The sequence below is a fragment of the Acomys russatus genome, chromosome 3 (assembly GCF_903995435.1).
Source record: "Acomys russatus chromosome 3, mAcoRus1.1, whole genome shotgun sequence".
Taxonomy (NCBI): domain Eukaryota; kingdom Metazoa; phylum Chordata; class Mammalia; order Rodentia; family Muridae; genus Acomys; species Acomys russatus.
The window spans coordinates 83,481,862-83,502,779 of record NC_067139.1 but is presented as its reverse complement, the minus strand read 5'-3'; the positions used below and the strand labels follow the sequence as shown (position 1 = coordinate 83,502,779).

The window sequence follows — 20,918 nt, the reverse complement described above, 5'->3', positions numbered from 1 at the left end:
TAGAATACCAAATAAAGGCTGCGTAGGCCTTTAATCGCAACACTCGGGAGTCAGAAGCAGGTGGATCTCTGAGTCTGAAGGCAGCCTGGTCTACAGAGTGAACTCCAGGACAGCCAAGGCTACACAGAGAAACTCTGTCTTGAAAAACAAAACAAAGCCAGGAGTGGTGGCGCATGCCTTTAATCCCAGCACTCGGGAGGGGGAGGCAGAGGCAGGTGGATCTCTGTGAGTTCGAGGCCAGCCTGGTCTACAAAGTGAGTCCAGGATAGTCAAGGCTACACAGAGAAACCCTGTCTTGAAAAACCAAAAAAAAAAAAAAAAAAAAAAAGAAAGAAAGAAAGAAAAGAAAAACAAAAAATGTGGGACGGCAGTGGCACATGCCTTTAATCCTAGCACTCGGGAGGCAGAGGGAGGCAGATCTCTGAGTTCGAGGACTGCCTGGTTTATGTAGCAAGTTCCAGGACAGCCAAAGCTACACAGAGAAAGCCTGTCTTGAAAAATAAACAAGGGCTGGAGAGATGGATCCGCAGTTAAGAGCACTGTCTGCTCCTCTAGAAGTCCAGAGTTCAATTCCCAGCAACCACATGGTGGCTCACAACCATCTGTAATGAGATCTGGTGCCCTCTTCTGGCTTGAAGCTGTACATACAGGCAGAGCACTGTATACATAATAATAAATAAATAAATCTTAAAAACAAACAATAAAAGAAAAAACAAAACAACACCACCAACAAAAAAGACTGGCTAGGACTCTCTTTAGTGTACCATTTTGTTTCCTGCTTAGACCGTGGGCCTGCAAGAATCCTGTAAATTTCCGCCGTGCTCTGTAATGTCAAACAACGCAGCAACAAAGGTCTGTCTGAGTCTGAAAGGCTAGGCAGTCTTTTCTCAGATCCCCGTTTATGTGATTCACCCAGTTAGAATGCACGAAGGCTTTCAGAAGAAGTCTTGAGAGGATGAGGTGAGGACAGTTGCTCTGCCATATTTTTCTGTCCTGCATTTCCCCTACGGCCTGGCAGGAATCTAGCTCAGGTGAACTGGGCATAGTCTCGGCTTCGTCGTTAAAGAGCAGCTAAGAGCTGAATGGCTGTGCTTTGCATGTGGAGTGTGGCGAGGAAGGTGAGACGAACAGCACCGGGAAGACACCAGCCTATGAAGGCCCAACACTCCATGAGGCACTAAAGCAAGTCGGGATCAGTGCTGAGGGAGTGTTCAGAACTCATTCTCCAGGCCGGTTAGTGCCACTGCATCCTGCATGTGGCGGTCAGGCGCTTGGAGGGAAGGAGAAAGCACATTCTTGCATATAAACTCAATCTATCTATCTATCTATCTATCTATCTTCAATCATCTTTTGATCTATCTCACATATATAGCTGCTCTGTGTATGTTTCTGTATACCACATACATGTAGTGCCATGAAAGCCAAAAGAGGGTATAGAGATTTCATGTTACCCCTCAGCTACATAAAGGTGTGACCAGGCTGGCCATGTTGGTCTCGGTAACCAGGGCCACACAGTGAAACCTCTGGAAAAAATAAAATAAAATAAAAAGACATGAGCTCAAAGAAGTGAATTATCTGACTAGTAATGAGCTGTATAAAACACAAAATAATTATGGAGAGTAAAAGATCAGGTCCCCAAAAAGAGCACGTTTAAATTTTTAAAAAAAGATTTATTTATTATGTATACAATGCTCTGCCTGCATGTATGCCTGCAGGACAGAAGAGCTTATTAGATCACATTATAGATGGTTATGAGCCACCATGTAGGTGCTGGGAATTGAACTCAGACTTTTGGAAGAACAGGAAGTGCTCTCAACCTCTGAGCCATCTCACCAGCCCCCCACCACCACCCCCCAGGTTGTGTTTAAAAAAATAAATAAATAAGCCAGGCCAGGCATGGTGGCTCACGCCTTTAATCCCAGCACTTGGAAGGTAGAGAGTCAGGTAGATCGCTGTGAGTTTGAGGCCAGCCTGGTCTACAAAAGCGAGTCCAGAATGGCCAAGGCTACACAGAGAGATCCTGTCATGGAAAACTAAAATAAATAAATAAATCTGGGATAAAGAGGTGGGTGGAAGCATGGGTGGGGGTGGGGTTCTTGTTCAAGGACACTGGTGGTCTGATTTGAACGTTCTTTTGTAATGCTTTATTGGATTTTTGTTTTGTTTTGTTGAAAGGGGGTCTCTCTACTTAGACTTGGCTGTCCTGGACTCGCTTTTGTAGACCAGGCTGGCCTCGAACTCACAGAGGTTCGCTTGTCTGTACCTCCCAAGTGTCTTTGCTGCATTGCTGGTTGCTAGGGTATTCTATTCTATAGAGGGCTGACTCTACTTTCAAAGAGAGCTCACCTATGAAACACTCCCCCCTCCCACCCTCCATATCCCCCAGTCCCTCACGCTCTGAACCTCCCCACCCCCCGCCACTTTCAGAAAGCCCAGTGTCCTGGCACCTCCAATGCAGCCATACCCAGTGTCTGCTTCAATTTTCTGGACTCTGTCATTCATTCTAAGTGTTTAAAAATTTTTTCCTCTCCTTTCAGGCGCAGTGAAAATATGATTTATTTCATAGTCTTTCCTATCTCTTTTGGCAGAGAAACGTCTGTCCCCCTCTGAGTTTCTCTGGTATTTATAATCTGAACTGCCCTTTGACACCTATTTACTGCCTTGCGTTATTTCCTTTTCATGTGTGTCTTCTCAATAGACTGTGAATTTCCTCAGCGTAGAAATTAGGTCACATTTATCTTCATGTCTCCCAAGGCACTTAATAAAACACCTCACTTTCATAGTCTTTGCACCGTGCTTTCTTAGCCGTTATCTCATTTGGTCATTACACCAATGCTAAGAGATTGGAGACTAGGAATATGTGCCTTGGCCTCCTCTTGACAGGAAGGGCACCTGGAGCCCAAGGTCTCCTGGCCTGAAAGTGACAAAGAGAGAAGAGATAATGGCTTATAGAGGTCTGTCCACGGCAAGGCTCCCACCACTGTCTTCCCCATCCCTCTCTGGAAGGCCGGCTGCAGGATCTTCATTTTTCCGAGCCTCGTGTGCTTTCAAGCCACTTAGCCAAAGCTTTGTAGTTCAGTATTGAAGACCTGGGAGATGAAATTTCAGTAAATCTCTCATCAGCTGAAAATCACCAAAGTATGCTTGCTATTTTGTCCTGAGCGCTGTTGGTGCATAGGCCTAGTATTTAATGAGGCTGCATTTCAGAACTGAGGAAGCAGAAATGATTTTTAAAAGCCTTGGAGAATGACAGCACTCTAAGCATTAAGCATGAAACATGGCAGCTGATGCTCCGACCAAGGGCAGAAAAACCTTTCCACCCAGGGTCATTCCTCTGTGTGTACTAGTGGAAGTCTCTATTGGTTCTTCTCTCTCTCTCTCTCTCTCTCTCTCAATCTCTCTCACTCTCTCCAAGGGTTCTCTGTGTAGCCCTGGCTGTCCTGCACTCCCTTTCTAGACCAGGCTGGCCTCGAACTCACAGCGATCTGCCTGCCTCTGCCTCCCGAGTGCTGGGATTAAAGGCGTGCGCCACCACTGCCCGGCTTAGAAAACAAGTCTTTCTATGTAACCTTGGCTGTGCTGGGACTCTCTATGCAGACCAGGCTGTCCTTAAATTAAGAGATCCACGTGTCTCTGACTCCCAAGTGCTGGGGTTAAAGGTGTGCGCCATTATGAGTGGCCTTAGCTTGTTCTAAAGCAGTGGTTCTCAACTTAAAACCGTGATCCTTTAATATAGTTCCTCATGTTAGGGTGACCCCCCCCAACCATAGATTATTTTCATTGCTACTTCCTAACTGTAATTTTGCTACTGTTAAAAATCATAATGTGGGGACTGGAGAGATGACTCAACTGGTAAGAGCAGCACTGATGCTTTTCCAGAGGGTCCGGGGTTCAATTCCCAGCACCCACATCACAGCTCATACCTGTTTGTGACTTCAGTTCCAGGGCTTCTAATACTCTCATACATGTGTGCAGTCAAAACACCGCCAGGCATGGTGGCACACGCCTTTAATCCCAGCACTAGGGAGGCAGAGGCAGGCAGATCACTGTGAGTTCGAGGCCAGCCTGGTCTACAAAGGGAGTCTAGGACAGTCAAGCCTACAGAGAGACCCTGTCTCGAAAAAAAAACAAAAAACAAAACGAAAAACCTGAAACACCAATGAACATAAAATAAACTAAAAAAGTTAAAACGTAAATATCTGTGTTTCCAATAGTCTTAAGTGACCTCTGTACATTCGGGGTGGGGGGGGGTATCCCCCTTTGGGGTCTTGACCACAGGTTGAGAACCACTGTTCTCTAAAGGAAAAGTTGAACAGCTCCGTCTCCTCGCACGCTTTGCCCTATCCTATCAGTTTGTTCTCTCATGCAAGAGATCTATTAACTGGGCTAGGGAGACAGCAACTACTGCTCTTCCAGAAGACCTGGGTTCGAGTCCCAGTCTTGGTGATAACCGTAAACAGTTCCAGGGGATCCCACAGCACCAAGCATACAAGTGGAACACAGACGTACATGCAGGCAAAACATGCATATGCATAACCAACAGTAAAAATAAGCCAAAGATTAAAAAGAGATCTAATAATGTTGAAGCAGTTTATTTCATATAAAACTTTAATTTTTCAGATGGGGAGACGGGGAGGCAACTTGAGCATGGTGCCCAGGCCTAGCCTTGAACTCCAGATTTTCCTGAGTCAACTCCGGCGTAGGTGGGATGAAGTGTCCCGCGTGTCCAGGCGAACATCTTATTTTCCAAAGTAATTCTCCTCCTGGTTGTGTTCCCTGAGTTTTGCAAAACCACTAGCCAGGAATAAGGGCGAAGGAAAAATGAGAAATAAAGGGCAGGGCAGTTAACATGGGTCAGTGGGGAAAGGAGCTGCCAAGGCTATGACTCGACTTTCGGCCCCAGAGCCTGTGGTGTGGAAGAGCTGACTCCCACAACAACGTCTTCTGACTCTCACAGCACGTGTAAGCACGCACAGTAAATAAAATGTGATTTAAAAAAATACCAAAGCTAGCACTGAGAGACCCTGTCTCGAAAAAACAAAAAACAAAACAAAAAACAAACAAACAAACAAATAAATAAAGGGGCCGAGTGTGGCGGAGCACGCCTTTAATCCCAGCACACAGGAGGCAGAGGCAGGAGGATTTCTGTGAGTTCGAGGCCAGCCTGGTCTACAAAGCAGTCCAGGACAGCCAAGGCTACACAGAGAAACTCTCTCTCAGGGGAAAAAAAAAAAAAGTGTAGCTGCAGCGACGGCTCAGTGTTTGAGAGCACTGACTACTCTTTCAGAGGATCTGAGTTCAAGTCCCAGAACCCATATCTCACGATTGTTTATAACATCGGCTCAAAGGGCTCTGGCTCCCTCTTCTGGCGTTAGTGGATATTGCACACATATGGCGCATGCGTAGGCCCTTATCTATAAATAAAAAATAAGCCTACTGGGTTACAGTAGCATGAGACTCTAATCTCAGCACTCGGGAGGCAGAGGCAGGCAGATCTCTGAGTTCCAGGCCAGCCTGGGCTATAAAGCGAGTTCCAGGACTGGGACAGCCAGGGCTACATAAGAAACTCTGTCTTGCAAAACTAAAATAAATAAAAGCAAAACAACAACCATTCAAGAGGAAGCCGTTAAAGGTGCGACTTGTTCGAGCTTCCAGGACCACAGAGGCAGGCCTAAGCTTCCGGGCTTGGCCCGCCACCTCTAACCGCGGTGCCTCAGTCCTCCCCCCATAAAACCGGTCAGGTCCCCACTTCTGGGTTCTCCGCGGCGGTTGCGCCGGGCGCGCGCGCTGGGGGCGGGGCCTCCGTTCCCGCCCAGCGCAGCCCCGCCCCGCCCTGCCCGGCGGCCCGTCTGATTAAAGACCGGTTCCACCGACGCTGGCGGGAACGTCTTTCCCCGGCAGTCCCCGGCCTCCGCGCCCTGGTGGGGAGGTGTGCGGGTTTGCTCTGGACGGCCGTGAGCTCGCCCCCGGTAGGACTCCTTGGCGGCCCAGACGGTAGGTCGGCGCCGGAGAGCGCGTTCTGCATCTTGATGATCTCGGGCCTTGTAAGGGTCACCTCCCGTGAAAACAATCTGTACAGTCAATCCGCGTCCAGGGCGGCGTGCGGGAACGGCTGGAAACACGCCTGCGCCGCAGCTCCGCGCTGGGTGGGGTGCAGCCTCAGGTCACATGTCCTGTGGCCGCTGCGGGCGGGCGGCTCCGCCTGAGGACCCCTGGCCGGTTGAGCCCCCCCCCCGTGGCTGAGTGCCTAAGTGGCCCGCACAACTTTATTGGCAGGCATAGCTCAACAATAAACCGAACTGGTAAAACTGAACTTATTGGTAAAACTTTACCTAAATAGCTTTTTGTCGACCAGCCGATTGTTATTCGTTCTTGATGTTTCGTGCGAGGCAGGAATCGTTATCGCGGCGTTGCAGGTGCAAGAAGAGTTGGCACCAGAGAAAGCGAGCGGTTTCACTTAAACTCACACGGAAACATTAATCTGTGGTAGGCCTAGCACGGCGCCTCTCAGCTTGCGTCCTCAAGACCACGTTACAAAAACAAACGGGTAGTTGCTTTCGTGTGATTCACGAAAGGAGCGAATAAACCAATATCCTGTGGACGTGAAGTGTTCTCCTAATAAGCCTCAGGGTCGGCACTGATTTGGGCTCAGCTGTCGTTTGCAGGAAGAGGGTAGAGCAATGAGCGGGGAAGAGAGGGCGGACAGTGTTTTTGTGTTCCTGTTCAGTTTCTCGCTGCTCTGTATTGACGGGCATTCTGTAAAAGGCGCTCCAGGTTTAGGCAAACCATCCGTAGCTATGTCCTCTTCCCTACCACTGTGCAGTCTGCAGTGCCCTGTTGTCCTGTCGTCTTCTCTAGGAGCGTTTTATTTTATTTATTAATTTAATTTAATTAATTTGTTTATTTTTTGGTTTTTCAAGACAGTGTTTCACTGTGTAGCCTTAGCTGTCCTGGATTCACTTTGTAGACTAGGCTGGCCTCGAACTTACAGCGATCCTCCTGCCTCTGCCTCAGCCTCCAGAGTGCTGGGATTAAAAGCGTGGGCCACCATGCCCGGCTAGGAGCGTTTTACTAACCTAGTTACATTAAAGGCTGTTTGTTCAAGCGTCTGTCACTCCTACCCCAAGACAGCTCTTCCATGAAAAGACACGGTCAGAGAAGCACCAAAAAAGTCAGTGTTATATTCCATAGCTGAGCTGCCACGGGGCAACAGGGATTCTTGGACCACTGACCCCCAGTTTACTGGGGGACCTGAGAGCAGCAGTTTGTAGGTCCAGCACAATGGTAGTGTTTGGGAGCCGCCTTCCTTTGGGGGGGCCAGGGCTACACAGAAACCCTGTCTCAAGGAAGGGGGAGAAAGACCTTAGTGGACCTGGGGTGGGTGGAGAGAGGAGGTGGAGGGTTTCTCTTACAGTTTTGGTTGTGAGCCTCTCCTTTGACTGCTGAGCCATCTCTCTAGCTCTGGAGGGTTTCTCTTTTGGGCAGCTTGGGAGACATTTTGTTCTTGTAAGGTATTCTGGCAGTTACTGGTAAGTTTGTCCATAACATGCTAAACTTCGGGGACCCTGGTGTCTGAGATAGCCCTGCTCTATAAGAAATGTCTCCGAGCCAGATGTGGTGGCGCACACTTTTAATCCTAGCACCAAGGAAGAAGAGGCAGGTAGAAGAGTCGGGAGTTCAAGGCTTGTCCCAGCAGCACAGAGTTTTGAGACCAGCCGGGGCTTGTGAGACTGCCTAAGGTAGGTTCACCTGGTGCAGCCAGGGGGGTTGTTCATCTTGCAGTTTTCTTCCATGTGGTTCCATGCAGATAATACCAAGAACATCAGATGGCATCTGGAGATATCTGCTCGTCTGGAGAAGGGGTTGAAATACTGCAGCAAGGTAAGGGTAGTGTCTTTGTTAGGGCTCTGTTGCTGTGAAGAGACACCATGACTGAGGCATCTCTTGTAAAGGAAAACAGTTCATTTGGGGCGTGGCTTACAGTTTCAGACATTTAGTCTGTTATCACCCCGGCGTGGAGCATGGCAGCGTGCGGGCAGACATGGTGCTGGAGGAGCTGAAAGTTTCTGAATCTTGATCCGCAAGGCAGCAAAAGGAGACTGGCTCAGACCGGGCATAGCCTGAGCATATTTAAGACCTCAAAACCCCGCCTCCCCAGTGACGTAGGTCCTCCAATGAGGCCACACCTCCTAGTAATGCCACTCCCAGCATTCAAACGCATGAGTCTATATGGGGGCCCAGTACCTATTCAAACCACCACAGGCGGTTAGCTGCAAAGGGCCCAATGCCTTTTCCAGGGGTCTTGTTCAGATGCTTGTCTTCTGTGACAAAAAGGTTCATAATGTCCATCAGAATGGTTTCACTCACGGAGCTTCCCCACCCCCCACCCCCTGTTTCTGAGGAGAGTAGAATCTGGAAGGTTCTTGGGGCACTTCAATAAGAAGCAGGTTGGACCAGCTGTGCATGCATGCTGCATGCCGCGATGCGTTAGCGGTCTGTTGCGGGTGGCTGGTCCATCCCCTGAAGGCTTCTTTCCTACTTGTGTTTTCATGTTTCTCTGGTACCCCAGGCTGGCCTTGAACTTCTGATTCTCCTGCCTCCACCTCACAGGTCTGAAATTATAAGTGTCTCTCACCACACCGAATTTTATGTCTGAAAATGAAAAAAGTTTCTTATTCTCTAAAGTGACTGTGGTTATAATACTCCAAAGGATAGACACGTGTGTATTTGGTAGGTAATGGTAAAAGGCCTTGGCAGAAAGCCTCTGGGAGAGAGATGTCCTTGAGCCGATGGGGTAACCAGAGGACACTGTCCTCTTGCTTGACCCCTCATACTGGTGCTGATGTTTGCCCACAGCGTTACTCGGCTTGCTTACAGGGAGAGATGTCTAAGCAGCCAGTTAATTCATGCCTTACGTTTCTCAGCCTTGGCTTATGTGAAGGAGCGAGGTCTCAGCCACAGCTGGAGCGTGCCATGTCTGTTTCCCCTCTTCCTCAAGAACTCTAATGCTTCCTGCCAGGCTCGGGGTTGCCTGCCTGTAACCCCAGCACTTATGTGGGCAAGGCAGGAAAAGTACACGTTCAAAGCCAGCCTAGGACTACATAGAAAAATTAAAAAAAAAAAAAAAAAAAAAAAAGATTCAAGCCAGGCGTGGCTCATGCCTTTAATCCCAGCACTTGGGAGGCAGAGGCAGGTGGATCTCTTGAGTTGGAGGCCAGCCTGGTCTACAAAACAACTCCAGGAAAGCCAAGGCTACACAGAGAGACCCTGTCTTGAAAATCAAAAACAAAACAACAACAGAATTCTAATAACTTTGTAAGAATGAGGTGTTGGGTTACTGTGAGGCTCGTTACTTGTTTTCTTCCTCTCTCTTGGAGTTGGGGAGTGAACCTTTCCGCAGCAGGCCTGTGCTCCACCCTGACCTATACCCCTGCTCCTTGCATTTCCATTTACCACGACCTTAACTTTGGGCCTGGAGCTATGGCTCGTGGTAAAGCCCCCGCTTGCTGTGTACAAGTCCCTGGCAACACACAATGTACTTTGTTAGACCCCTTTTTCCTTTGATTGACATCCCTGTATAAGAAGTAACTACTTTTTGCTACTTTCTAGTTTATTTGTGATTTGTGTTTTGAAGGCCTAACAATGTTATGCAGGCCCCTCCAGAGGTCATGTAGCCCAAGCTGGCCCAGAACCCCTAATTCTCCTGCCTCCGTCTCCCTAACACTGAGATTCCAAGTGTGTGCCACCACATTGCTTTTTTTTTTTTTTTTTGGTTTTTCAAGACAGGGTTTCTCTGTGTAGCCTTGGCCATCCTGGACTCACTTTGTAGACCAGGCTGGCCTCGAACTCACAGCGATCCACCTGCCTCTGCCTCCCGAGTGCTGGGATTAAACGCCCGACCACATTGCTTTTTTTTAATATTTATTTATGTGAGCACTGATGTGTATCGATCAGAAAACACATGTCAGGAGTTGGTGCTCTTACTCTATCTCATGGTTTCTGGGAAATGGACTTGGGTCATCGGTCTTAGTAGCAAGTCCCCTAACCAGCTGGTATCAAAGTCTTCTGCTAAAAGGTCCCCCTTCCTCAGTGTCCTGAAGGACTACAGGTGTGTGTCATCACTCCTGGCTTTACTCATTTTTCTATTTATACTATGTTATATTTAGAGAATTTTCCAACTTAAAATCAGTGTTGTCTTTTTGGGCGGTGGAGGGGGGGTCGGTTCGAGACAGGATTTTTCTCTGTGTCACCCTGGCTGTCCTGGACTCACTTTGTAGACCAGGCTGGCCTCGAACTCACATCGATCCTCCGCCTGCCTCTGCCTCCCTGAATGCTGAGATTAAAGGTTTGCTTGGGTTTTTTTTTTTTTTGTTTTGTTGTTGTTTTTTTTTTAAGAGTGAGTGTTGTATGTTGGGTGCCAATTATACCAGGACTGTGTTCAGACTGCCATCTCCCAATAATGACATGGAGACCGTTTATTAGTTATGAAAGCTTGGCCTTAGCTTAGGCTTGCTCCTAATTAGCTTTTTTGTTGTTTGTTTTGCTTTTCTGAGACAGGGCTTCTCTGTTTGACCTTGGCTGTCTTGGAGTTGTTTTGTAGACCATGCTGGCCTTGAACTCAGAGATCTGCGTGCCTCTGCCTCCTGAGTGCTGGGATTACAGGAGTGTGACATCATGCCTGGCTTATAACTAGCTTTTATAACTTAAATTAATCCATTTATATTAATCTACATTCTGCTTCATACCTCTTTACACCCCCCCCCCCTTCTGCCTGAGCACCTGGCTGGCAGATCCCATACCTGGTTCTTTCTCAGAGCTCCCATCTCTGCCTGGAAGTCCCGCATAAATTCTTGCTTTGCTATAGGCTGCTCAGCTCTTTATTAAACCAATCAGAAGGTGATGGAGGGAGTGTTTACAAAATATGATGCAGCCACAGGAATATCTCTCTGCCTGGCACCGAAATCAGCATTTGAGTAATACAAAGACAACTTTTACACGGTGCACAGAAGGATCACCTCAACATGTTTTGCCCAATTATATAAAGCAAGGAGCCCCATGTGTTTGCTTTGTTTGTCATCTTTCAAGTGTGTGGCAAGCAGTTTCCTCCTTGCTCCCTGAGTGAAGAGGATCTGATACAGAACCCGTATTTCAGCAAGCTGTTGCTCAGTATCTCAAAGCATGTGGACGAAAGTGGCTTAAGCCTCTCGCTGGCGAAAGAGCAGGCTCAGGTGAGGCCCTGGGAGGAGGGAGAGTAGAGGCATCGAGAGAGAAAGCATCTCTCTGAGATGGAGCTTTTGTTTGGTTTTTGAGGTGTGGAATGAACTTCGGCTGCACAAGGCGGCATGGCTGAGGTGTGAGACCTTACAGAGGGCCATCCAGGAGCTGCTCACTGACTACTATGTGAGGGCACAAGACGCAAACCTAAGCTCGGAAGACAAAAAGGTGAGGCCGAGGAAACCAGTTCGGAGTCGGTTATAGGGACAGGAACAACCCAGCGGCCGGTGGGGCAGCGCATGACTGGTACCCACGGCTTGTGAGGCTGTGGGAAGAGCTGGAGAGTGGAGATCTAGGGCCAGCCTGGGCAACCCAATGGGACATACAGGAGGAAAGAGGAAAGAGACCGGGCACAGGGAGGCCAGGCGGTGGCAGCCACGCCTTCCGTCCTGGCAGACAGGCGGATCTCTGTGAGTTGGAGACCAGCCTGGTCTACAGAGTGAGTTCCAGGACACAGGGAGGGAGGGGAGAGGAAGGTGGAGGGAACCCCAGTAATTCAGTTCTCTCTAGTGGTGACTCGCTCGAGGACTTTGAAGTTGTGTGGGAAGAGGTGGGGGTGAAGGTCTTTTTGTTTTGTTTGGGCAGGTGTAGCCTTTTCTGCATAGTCCTGGCTGGCCTGGAACTGGTTATGTAGACTAGAATTAAAGGCATGTACCACCTCTGCCCAGCTAAGTCAAAAGTCATGTTATTGTTGTTGTTGTTGTTGTTATTATTATTTTCTTTTTCTTTTCAGTTTTATGAGACTCTTGAGCAGCGGCTGCTGGTAACTGAACTGACACAGCTTTCAGGTCCAGGCCAGGAGACGGAGATGCCCTCCCTGCTGGGCCTGGAGAAGGCCGACCTTCTGGAACTCATGCCCCCGTCACAGGTTGGAAGCGGATACCAGATCCAATGTTTCAAGTTCTCGTATATCAATTGTCTGTCTGTCTGTCTGTCTGTCTCTTTCCTTGGGATTGCTAATATTTATTTCAGGGTGGCCTTGAACTTTGAATCCTCCTGACTGCACCTCCCAAGTGCTGGGATTACGAGTGTGCACCACCATGCCTGATTTATGATTTGCCAGCTTCTCTCGTATGCTAGTTTTCTCTTTCTTCCTGTTGTTGTTGTTGTTATTATATGGTTATCGGTGTTTTGCCTAATTATATGTCTATGCACCACAGTGTGGTGTGCACGTGGAGGCCAGAAGAGGACATCAGATCCCCTACAACCGGAGTTTCATATAGGTGCTGGGATTTGAGCCTGGGTCCTCTGGAGGAGCAGCCAGTGCTCTTAACTACTGAACCATCTCTCCAGCCCCTAAAATTTTCTTACTAAGATTGACTTACTAAGATTTGCTCCTCCTCCTCTTCTTCTTCTTCTTCTTTTGGTTTTTTGAGACAGGGTCTTTCTGTGTAGCCTTGGCTGTCCTGGACTCACTTTGTAGACCAGGCTGGCCTCAAACTCACAGTGATCCACCTGCCTCTGGCTCCCGAGTGCTGGGATTAAAGGCGTGCGCCACCACGCCTGGCCCCTAGTAGTTTTTCTGTCAGCTGTGGTCCTCCACTTAGTTTTCTGCTTGGTGGGGCAGCCCTGTTTGCACCAGGGTAACTTCTAAAGGTGGCAGGCCTCAGAGCCACCATGGCCACACAGTGCGTGCATCTTATTGAGACTCTTCCAAAACAGACAAGTCCCCATCGTCACGTTGCTCAGCCACGCAACCAGACTGAAAGAGTAAAATGCAATTTTTTTGTTGTTGTCTTTGTTTTTTTGCTTTTTTGAGACAAGGTTTTTTTGTGTAGCCTTGGCTGTCCTAGACTAGCTTTGTAGACCAGGCTGGCCTTGAACTCACAGTGATCTGCCTGCCTCTGCCTCCCGAGTGCTGGGATTAAAGGTGTGCGCCACCACACCCAGCTAATGCAGTGTTATCATAAACAACTCATGTTGGTTGTTTTATACTCCCCTTGCTCACTCTCATTTTTTGAATATATATGAGTGTTGCCTACAAGCATGTTTGTGCACCACATGCCTACGGAGGCTGGAAAAGGGTGTTAAGTCCCCTGGAACTGGTGTTACAGCTGCTGTAAACTGGGACACAAACCTGGGACCTCTGGAAGAGCAGCCAGTGCTCTCAACCACTGAGCCATCTCTATGGTCTTCCTCCTTTAAAAAACCTTTTCTGGGAGACAAGGCCTAACTGGCTGGCCATGGGTGGCCTCGAACTCAGATCCACCTGCCTCTGCCTCCTGAGTGAGGGTTGTGAATACAAGCCTGTCCTACCACTCCTAGCCAATCCCCTTGGATGTTCTTAGACAGGGTGTCACTGGCCTCGACCTCGTGATCCTGGCCTACTTAGTGAGCTAAGGCCGGCTTGGGCTACCTGAGACTGCCTTTGAGAACAGAAGGACTCAGATCAACAGAGGTCGCTCAAGGGTAGAGGCTCCGTGGCTATGAACGCATGCTGCTCTTGTAGAGGGCCTGAGTCCACTTCCCAGGGCCGACCGGAGCAGATCATAACTTTGTGTAATTCCAGCTCCAGGGGTTTGACACCCACTTCTAGAGCCATGGGCGCCGAGACTCACGTGTGCACATGCTCCCCACAGACATGGACATATACGTAAACCTTTAACAAGAAATCCCAGCACTTGGCGGCAGATGCGGGTGGATCTCTATGAGTTCAAGTCTAGCCTGGTCTACATACCTAGTTCCAGGCTACCCAGAGACACGCAACACAGTAAGGCTCTGTCTCAGAAACAAAACAAACAAAACGAGAAGAGGTCCATGCCTACAATCCCAGTGCTTGGGGCTGAAGCAGAGGATTGTGAGTTCAAAGCCAGCCTGTGTCTGTGTAACAAGTCTGTCCCAGAAAACAAACAATAAAGCCAGGCAGTTGGGTTGGAGAGATGGCTCAGAGGTTAAGAGCACTGGCTGTTCTTCCAAAGGTCCTGAGTTCAATTCCCAGCAACCACATGGTGGCTCACAACCATCTATAATGGGATCTGGTGCCCTCTTCCAATGCACAGGTGTACATAATAAATGCTGTAAATAGCCAGGCGTGGTGGCACACGCCTTTAATCCCAGCACTTGGGAGGCAGAGGCAGGCGGATTACTGTCAGTTCGAGGCCAGCCTGATCTACAAAGCGAGTCCAGGACAGCCAAGGCTAACACAGAGAGACCCTGTCTCTAAATAAATAAATAAATAAATACATAAATACTGTAAATAAATCTTTAAAAAAAAGAAAGCTGCGTGTGGTGGCACACAATCCCAGCACTCGGGAGGCAGAGGCAGGCAGATCGCTGTGAGTTTGACGCCAGCCTGCTCTACAAAGTGATTCCAGGACAGCCAAGGCTACACCGAGAGACCCTATCTTGAAAAAACAAAAACAAAAAAACCAAAACACCCCAACAACAACAAAAGCCAGGCAGTGGTGGTGCATGCCTTTAATCCTAGCAGTTGAGAAGCAGAGGCAGGCAGATCTCACTGTGAGTTTGGGCCTACAAAGTGAGTCCCAGGTCAGCCAGGGCTATGTAGAGAGACCCTGTCTAAAAAAGACAAAAACAACTCCCCCCCAAGAAACAATACTAAACATAAATATAATGATGTCTCCAGTAGCATTCTGACCACTGTCTAGGCAGTGGGTGCCTGATAGCTTTATTGTATCTGTTTCAACCACTACCAGGGAGGGCTAGATAGCTCAGTGGTGGAGCCTCGGCCTAGCACACCCAGGGTCCTGAGTTCAGTTCTCAGTGTGACAAGAATAAACAGAACTCTGCGTAGGATTCCGTTGTATGCCTGTGGCATAGTTTGCTTGCTTAGTGCTATGATTCATTTGTGGGTTTTGAGACGGGCCCTCATGTAGTCTCTGGCCTTGAACTCCCCATCACGCCTCAGTCTTCTGAATGCTAGGATTAGTGTACCGCCATCCCAGGCTCTCTGGATGCTGTTTTTTTTGTGTGTGTGTGTGTGAGGCTATCTGTGTCCTCACACGCACTGGACAGGCCTTCCTGGTGTTAACGGTGTGTGTGCCTCTCTGTAGGATTTCGTGTGGATGAGGGCTCGGCTCCAGGCAGAGGTGGAGGAGCAGCTCAAGAGGAAATGCTTCACTCTGCTCTTCTACCACGACCCCAGCTCAGGTGCGAGGCGGCCTGGCTCACTCACACGCCTCCGGGCTCCCCAGCCAGCCAGCGTTTTCAGTCTGATGTGGGCTCAAGACAGGTCCTGTGTTCCAGGCTCTCTAGTCAGGAACTCCCAATGGACCCAGGCTGGCCTCACACCTGTGGCTGTCCTCCTGCCTCAGCCTCCCAAGTGTTGGGATTGTTGGCAGGACCCACCATGCCCAGTTTCGACTAGTTGGAGACTTTAGAATCAGAAATGTTGGTTTCCAAGTTAGTGGGATTACAGCAAGTCCTTCTGTGAGGACTCCGCTAGTCATCAAGGCGCTGCGGCTGGGCAGTGGCCGCTCTCTTCAGGAAAAGGTGAATTGCTTTCTCAAGAGGATCAGGATGGCAAAGAGAAAAGTTCCAGCTGGGTGTGGTGGCACACAACTGCAGTCCCAGCACTCGGGAGGCAGAGGCAGTCATATCTCTGTGAGTTTGAGTCCAGGGTAGCCAAGGCTCCACAGAGAGACCCTGTCTTGAGAAACAACAAAAAAGGGAAAGTTCGACGTGCCTGTGTCCCCCTTATCTTTATTTTGTGGTTTATGAATGGAGGACTACTGGCTGTAGAGGTGCTCAGTGGCTAAGAGTCTTCAGCTCTTCCAGAGGCCCCAAGTTTGAGTGCAGCTTCCACATCAGGATGCTCACAAGGTCTTGTAACTCCAGCCTCAGGGAGCTACAGCCCTCTGCCCGGCTCCCATGTGCACATTGCCAGATACACACGTGTACACATAATTTTAAAATTAAAAAAAAAAAGAGCGCATAAGTAACTGAATGGGCTGGAGAAAGGACTCATCAGTTAGAGCACGTGGCCACTCTGGCAGAAGACATCCCACACTGGGCAGTCTGCAATTGCCTGTAACTCCAGCTCAGAAGGAGTGGGACGCCTCTGGCCTCTACTGGCACCTGCACTCACACGCACACATCCTCCCCCCACAGTTACATAAGTAAAAAATACACATCCAAATAAGCTGGGTGTGATGGCATATGCCTTTAACCCAAGCACTATGGGACATAGAAGCAAATGGAGCTCTGTGAGTTCGAGGCCAGCCTGGTTTGTATAGCGAGTTCAGGCCTGCCAGGGCTCTGTACTGAGACCCTTTCTCAACAAACCAAAACTGAGGGGCTACCTAGTATATACTCCAGGGCCTTCAGAATTTCCTGGGTAGCCTGGGCTACAGAGTAAGAGACCCTAACTATAAGAAAAGCTGGGAGACTGTGGGACGGTCCTTGTAGACAAAGGCCCTTGTAGGGCTGCGTCTATTGAGGTTTCCTCTTCTGTCTGCCCAGATACTGATGGAGAAGCCCTGAAAGCAGCGAAGGTGTGGTCCCTCACAGAGGTCCTGCTGGGAGAGAAGCAGCAGTGCCTGGATGCCAAGGGCCAGCAGCAGGAGCAGCTGGTGTTGCTGGAGAAAAAGAGGACTGCCTACTCCCAGGTTTGTCGGGCGGTGGCTGCTCCCCTGTATTTGACCCCAGGACCCCTACGGGTAAGCCGGGTAAGCCCAGGCTTTTTTCTCTTATGGCTTGCTTGTCCTTTCTCTCGGGCGGGCGTTCGGTCAGGTGCTTCTCCGCTGCCTCACCTTGCTGCAGAGGCTCCTTCAGGAGCACCGGCTGAGGACTCAGTCCGAGCTAGACCGCATCAACGCCCAGTACCTGGAGATCAAGTGCAGCGCTATGGTCCTTAAGCTAAGGTGAGCTGTGAGCCAGCGGATCCAGCCACTCCATCCTGTTCCCCACCTCTCTCTTCACCATACCTAGGATCAGTGGGTCTCAGGAAGTGTCACACAGCAGTATAATTACCCTTTCTTGCTGTAACCCAACAACTTTCAACACTCTTAAGTATTTTTTTTACAGCCTTCTGAAATAGGTGTTTTACTGTGGGGTCAGTAAAACTGCTTGGGGGTTCACAGTGGCTCTTCTGTCTCTGTACCTTGACTGTGGCTAGCTACTGTGATGCATGTTTGCTTGTTTTGAGATAGGGTCATGCTCTGTAGTCCTGGTCCTGGCTAACTGGTTGGCCTGAAACTCACTATGTAGGCCAGGCTGACTTTCAACTCAGAGATCCACCTGCCTCTGCCTATAAAGTGCTGGGGTTAAAAGGATGTGCCACCACAGCAGAGTTAGGTATTTTTGTTTGTTTGGTGTTTGGTTTTTGGTTTTTATCTTCTTTCTTTCTTTCTTTCTTTCTTTCTTTCTTTCTTTTCAAGACAGTGTTTTCTATGTGTAGCCTTGGCTGTCCTGGGCTTACTTTGTAGCCCAGGCTGGCCTCGAACTCACAGTGATCTGCCTGCTTCTGCCTAGGATTGAAGGCATGCACCACCACCACCCGGCAAGTTAGTTGTTTTTAAAAAAAAATTCAGCCAAGCATGGTGATGCACACCTTTAATCCTAGCACTGAGGAGGCAGAGGCAGATGGATCTCTATGAGTTCGAGGCTAGCCTGGTCTACAAAGTGAGTCTAGGACAACTAAGGCTATCCAGAAAAACCCTGTCTCAGAAAACCAAATAAGTAAATACATACATACATACATACATACATACATACATAAATAAAGTTCTGTTTTGGGGGCTGGAGAGATGGCTCAGTGGTTAAGAGCACTGGTTGCTTATCCAGGGGTCCTGAGTTCAATTCCCAACAACCACATGGTGGCTCACAACCATCTATAATGGAATCTGATTCCTTTTTTTGTCTGATGCTCTCTTCTGTCATGCAGACATAATGCAAATAGAGTGCTCATATACATAAGTAAATCTTTTTTTTTTTTAATGCTGTTTTGGCCTGGTGGTGGTGTCCCACACCTTTAATCCCAGCACTTGGGAGGCAGAGGTGTGAAGTTTAAGGCCAGCCTGGTCTACAGAATAAGTTCCAGGACAGCCAGAGCTACACGGAGAAACCCTGTATTGAACACCCAAAAAAAAAAGTTTTGATTTATTATTTTTTATGTGTATGAGTGTCAAGATTGCATGTATGACTTCCGGTGGCTACAAAGGTCAGAAAAGGGTGTTGGGTCCCCTGGAACTGTAGTTATAGGCAAGAATGAGCTGCCTAGCGGGTGCTGGGAATTGAACCTAGATCTTCTGTAATTGTAATAAATGTTCTTAACCACTGAGCCACTTTTCTAGCCCTCAACTTTTTGGCCTTTTGTTTGTTTGTTTTCAAGACAGGGTTTCTGTGCGTAGCCCTGTCTCAGACTTAGTTTGTAAACCAAGCTGGCCTTGAACTCACCTGTTCATGGTCATTTTTTACTTTAAAGGAACGTGTGTGTGTGTGTGTGTGTGTGTGTGTGTGTAAATGTGTGTGAGTGTGTAACGGGGTGAATGTGTGTGTGCACCACAGTGCATGTAGAGGTCAGATGACAGCTCTGGATTCAGTTCTCGCGTCCACTTTTACATGAGTTTCAGGGAATGAACTCAGATCACATCGCTAGTGCAGCGAGCCCTTTTCCCACTGCCCCTAACTCTGCTGTGGTGTGGGATCCTCCGCGTGACGTTCTCTCTCCCCTCTGTCAGGATGGAGGAGCTGAAGATTTTGTCTGACACTTACAGTGCTGAGAAGGTTGAAGTTCATCGGCTGATCAGGTAAGCCCCCAAGACCTGGACGCTGTTGTTTGGGGGGCCGGTCCCCCGACCCACAGGCTTGTTCCTGCCGGCACTGAGGTCTCACAACTTCTCTGCCTCGGCCCTCAGGGACCGTTTGGAGGGAGCCATTCGCCTCCAGGAGCAGGACATGGAGAGATCAAGGCTGGTCCTGGAGACCTACGAGGTCCTCGGAGAAGATTTTGAGAGCCTGGTGAAGGAGTACACGCAGCTCAAGCTGGCCACGAAGAACAAGCGCTGGGCGCTCCAGGAGTTCAGCAGGGCCTGCCGCTGAGCCCGGTAGGCGGGGCCAGGAGTTCAGCGGGGCTCTGAGCCTGCCACCTTCTCCTGCCTGTGGGCCACCTCCACTGAAGGGGAATATGGGAACACTTGCTTAGAACACTGCAGTCCTTACCGACACCGGCCTGGTTTCTCTTCCTCGTTTACAATGACGGGGTCTCTTCTGGAAAATGTAGCTGTCAGATTTATATAATTTAATGCATTATCTGTTTGCATCAGCCCTGTGTAATATTTCCTGAATAAAGTTGAGCAATACTATGTCTTAGGAGTTGAGCCATTTTCCTTGGGCAAAGATGGAAAAGAATATTGAAGTGTGTTCAGGTGTGGTGGTTTGAATAAGAAAGGCGCGCGCGCACGCACGCACACACACACACACACACACACACACACACACACACACACACGCCTTTAATCCCAGCACTCAGGAGGCAGAGGCAGACGTATCACTGTGAGTTCGAGGCCAGCCTGGTCTGCAAAGTGAGTCCAAGACAGCCAGGGCTACACAGAGAAACCCTGTCTTTAAAAAAAAAAAAGAAAGAAAGAAAGAAAAGAAAGTCCCCCACAGGCCAATATATTTGACTACTTAGTCATCAGGGAGTGGAACTCTTTGATAGGATTAGAGAGATTAGGAGGTGTGGTGTCAGAAGGACAGTGTCACTGGGGGGTTGGCGGTGAGGTTTTAAAAGCCTTAGCCGGGTCCAGGCTCTCTCTCCTTACAGAGCAGGCTGTAGCTCTCAGCTTCAGGACCTGCCTGCATGCTGCCATGCTCCCCACCATGAAAATGATGGACTAAGCCTCTGAAAATGGAAGCCAGCCCCCAGGTCAGTGTTTCCTTTCATAAGAGTTGCTGCGGTCTGTGGTGTCTTCACGCAGGAGAGAGAAAGTGGATTAAACCTGGGCTTTCTCGTCACGCCCCCAGAAGTGCCGGGAAGCCATTTTGTCACCGTGGGCTGGCAGTGGGGTAGTTATAATAAAGCAGTCCGACACGCAGCTCAGCTTACGGACAGCCACTTAGATGCCTGTGGCAGAAGGACTTGGTGCTTCTCCATAAGCAAAGCTTGGCGTAAACCTGACAGCACAGTTCCACAGTCCACTCAGCTGAGGCAAGGTGGCATCTGGCTGGTGTCGGCTGGAGCAGGGAAGGGCAGAAGCCTCTCAGAAGCTACCCAACAGTGGTCCAGGAAACCAGCTGGAGCCCTCTGCTGAGGTCAAATGAAGGTCAGGACTGCCTGGGAAGAACTGAGGTCTCGCACTTTACATGCAACCCTTTTGTAAGTGATGCCAGCCAGTATCTGTATGCAAATGTTGGTTCACCTGAGACATCTCTCTCCCAAACTATTAGAGAAAGTTATCTACAGAAAGTGGAGGAGAAAAAAAGCAGGATAAATACCAATATATCTTAGGTCTCCATTCAATATTGACATTTTGCTTTTTTTCCCCCCTATCTCCCCTTTCCTTCCTCTTTCTCTTTTGCTTAAAAATTATTCCAATTATCTTATGTGAATGGTGTTTGTCTGTGTGTATGTATGTGTGTCATGGGTGTACCTGGTACAGGCAGAGGATAGAAGAAACTGTTGTATCCCCTGGAACTGAATTTATATACAGCTGTGAGCTGCCATGTAGGTGCAGGGAATTGAA

General features: G+C 48.9%; 1 protein-coding gene across 1 annotated transcript; it reads left to right on the top strand.

Annotated features, from left to right (window-relative positions):
- Positions 1-5,877: 5,877 nt before the first annotated feature.
- Haus4 (HAUS augmin like complex subunit 4) lies at positions 5,878-19,294 on the top strand. The gene is made up of 10 exons (XM_051143072.1): positions 5,878-5,994; positions 7,808-7,881; positions 11,086-11,228; positions 11,311-11,442; positions 12,008-12,142; positions 15,288-15,384; positions 16,696-16,841; positions 16,966-17,096; positions 18,915-18,983; positions 19,092-19,294. Exons 2-10 carry the CDS (start codon positions 7,827-7,829, stop codon positions 19,273-19,275), a joined length of 1,092 nt encoding a protein of 363 aa, XP_050999029.1. The 5' UTR covers positions 5,878-5,994; positions 7,808-7,826; the 3' UTR covers positions 19,276-19,294.
- The last annotated feature ends 1,624 nt before the right edge of the window (positions 19,295-20,918 follow it).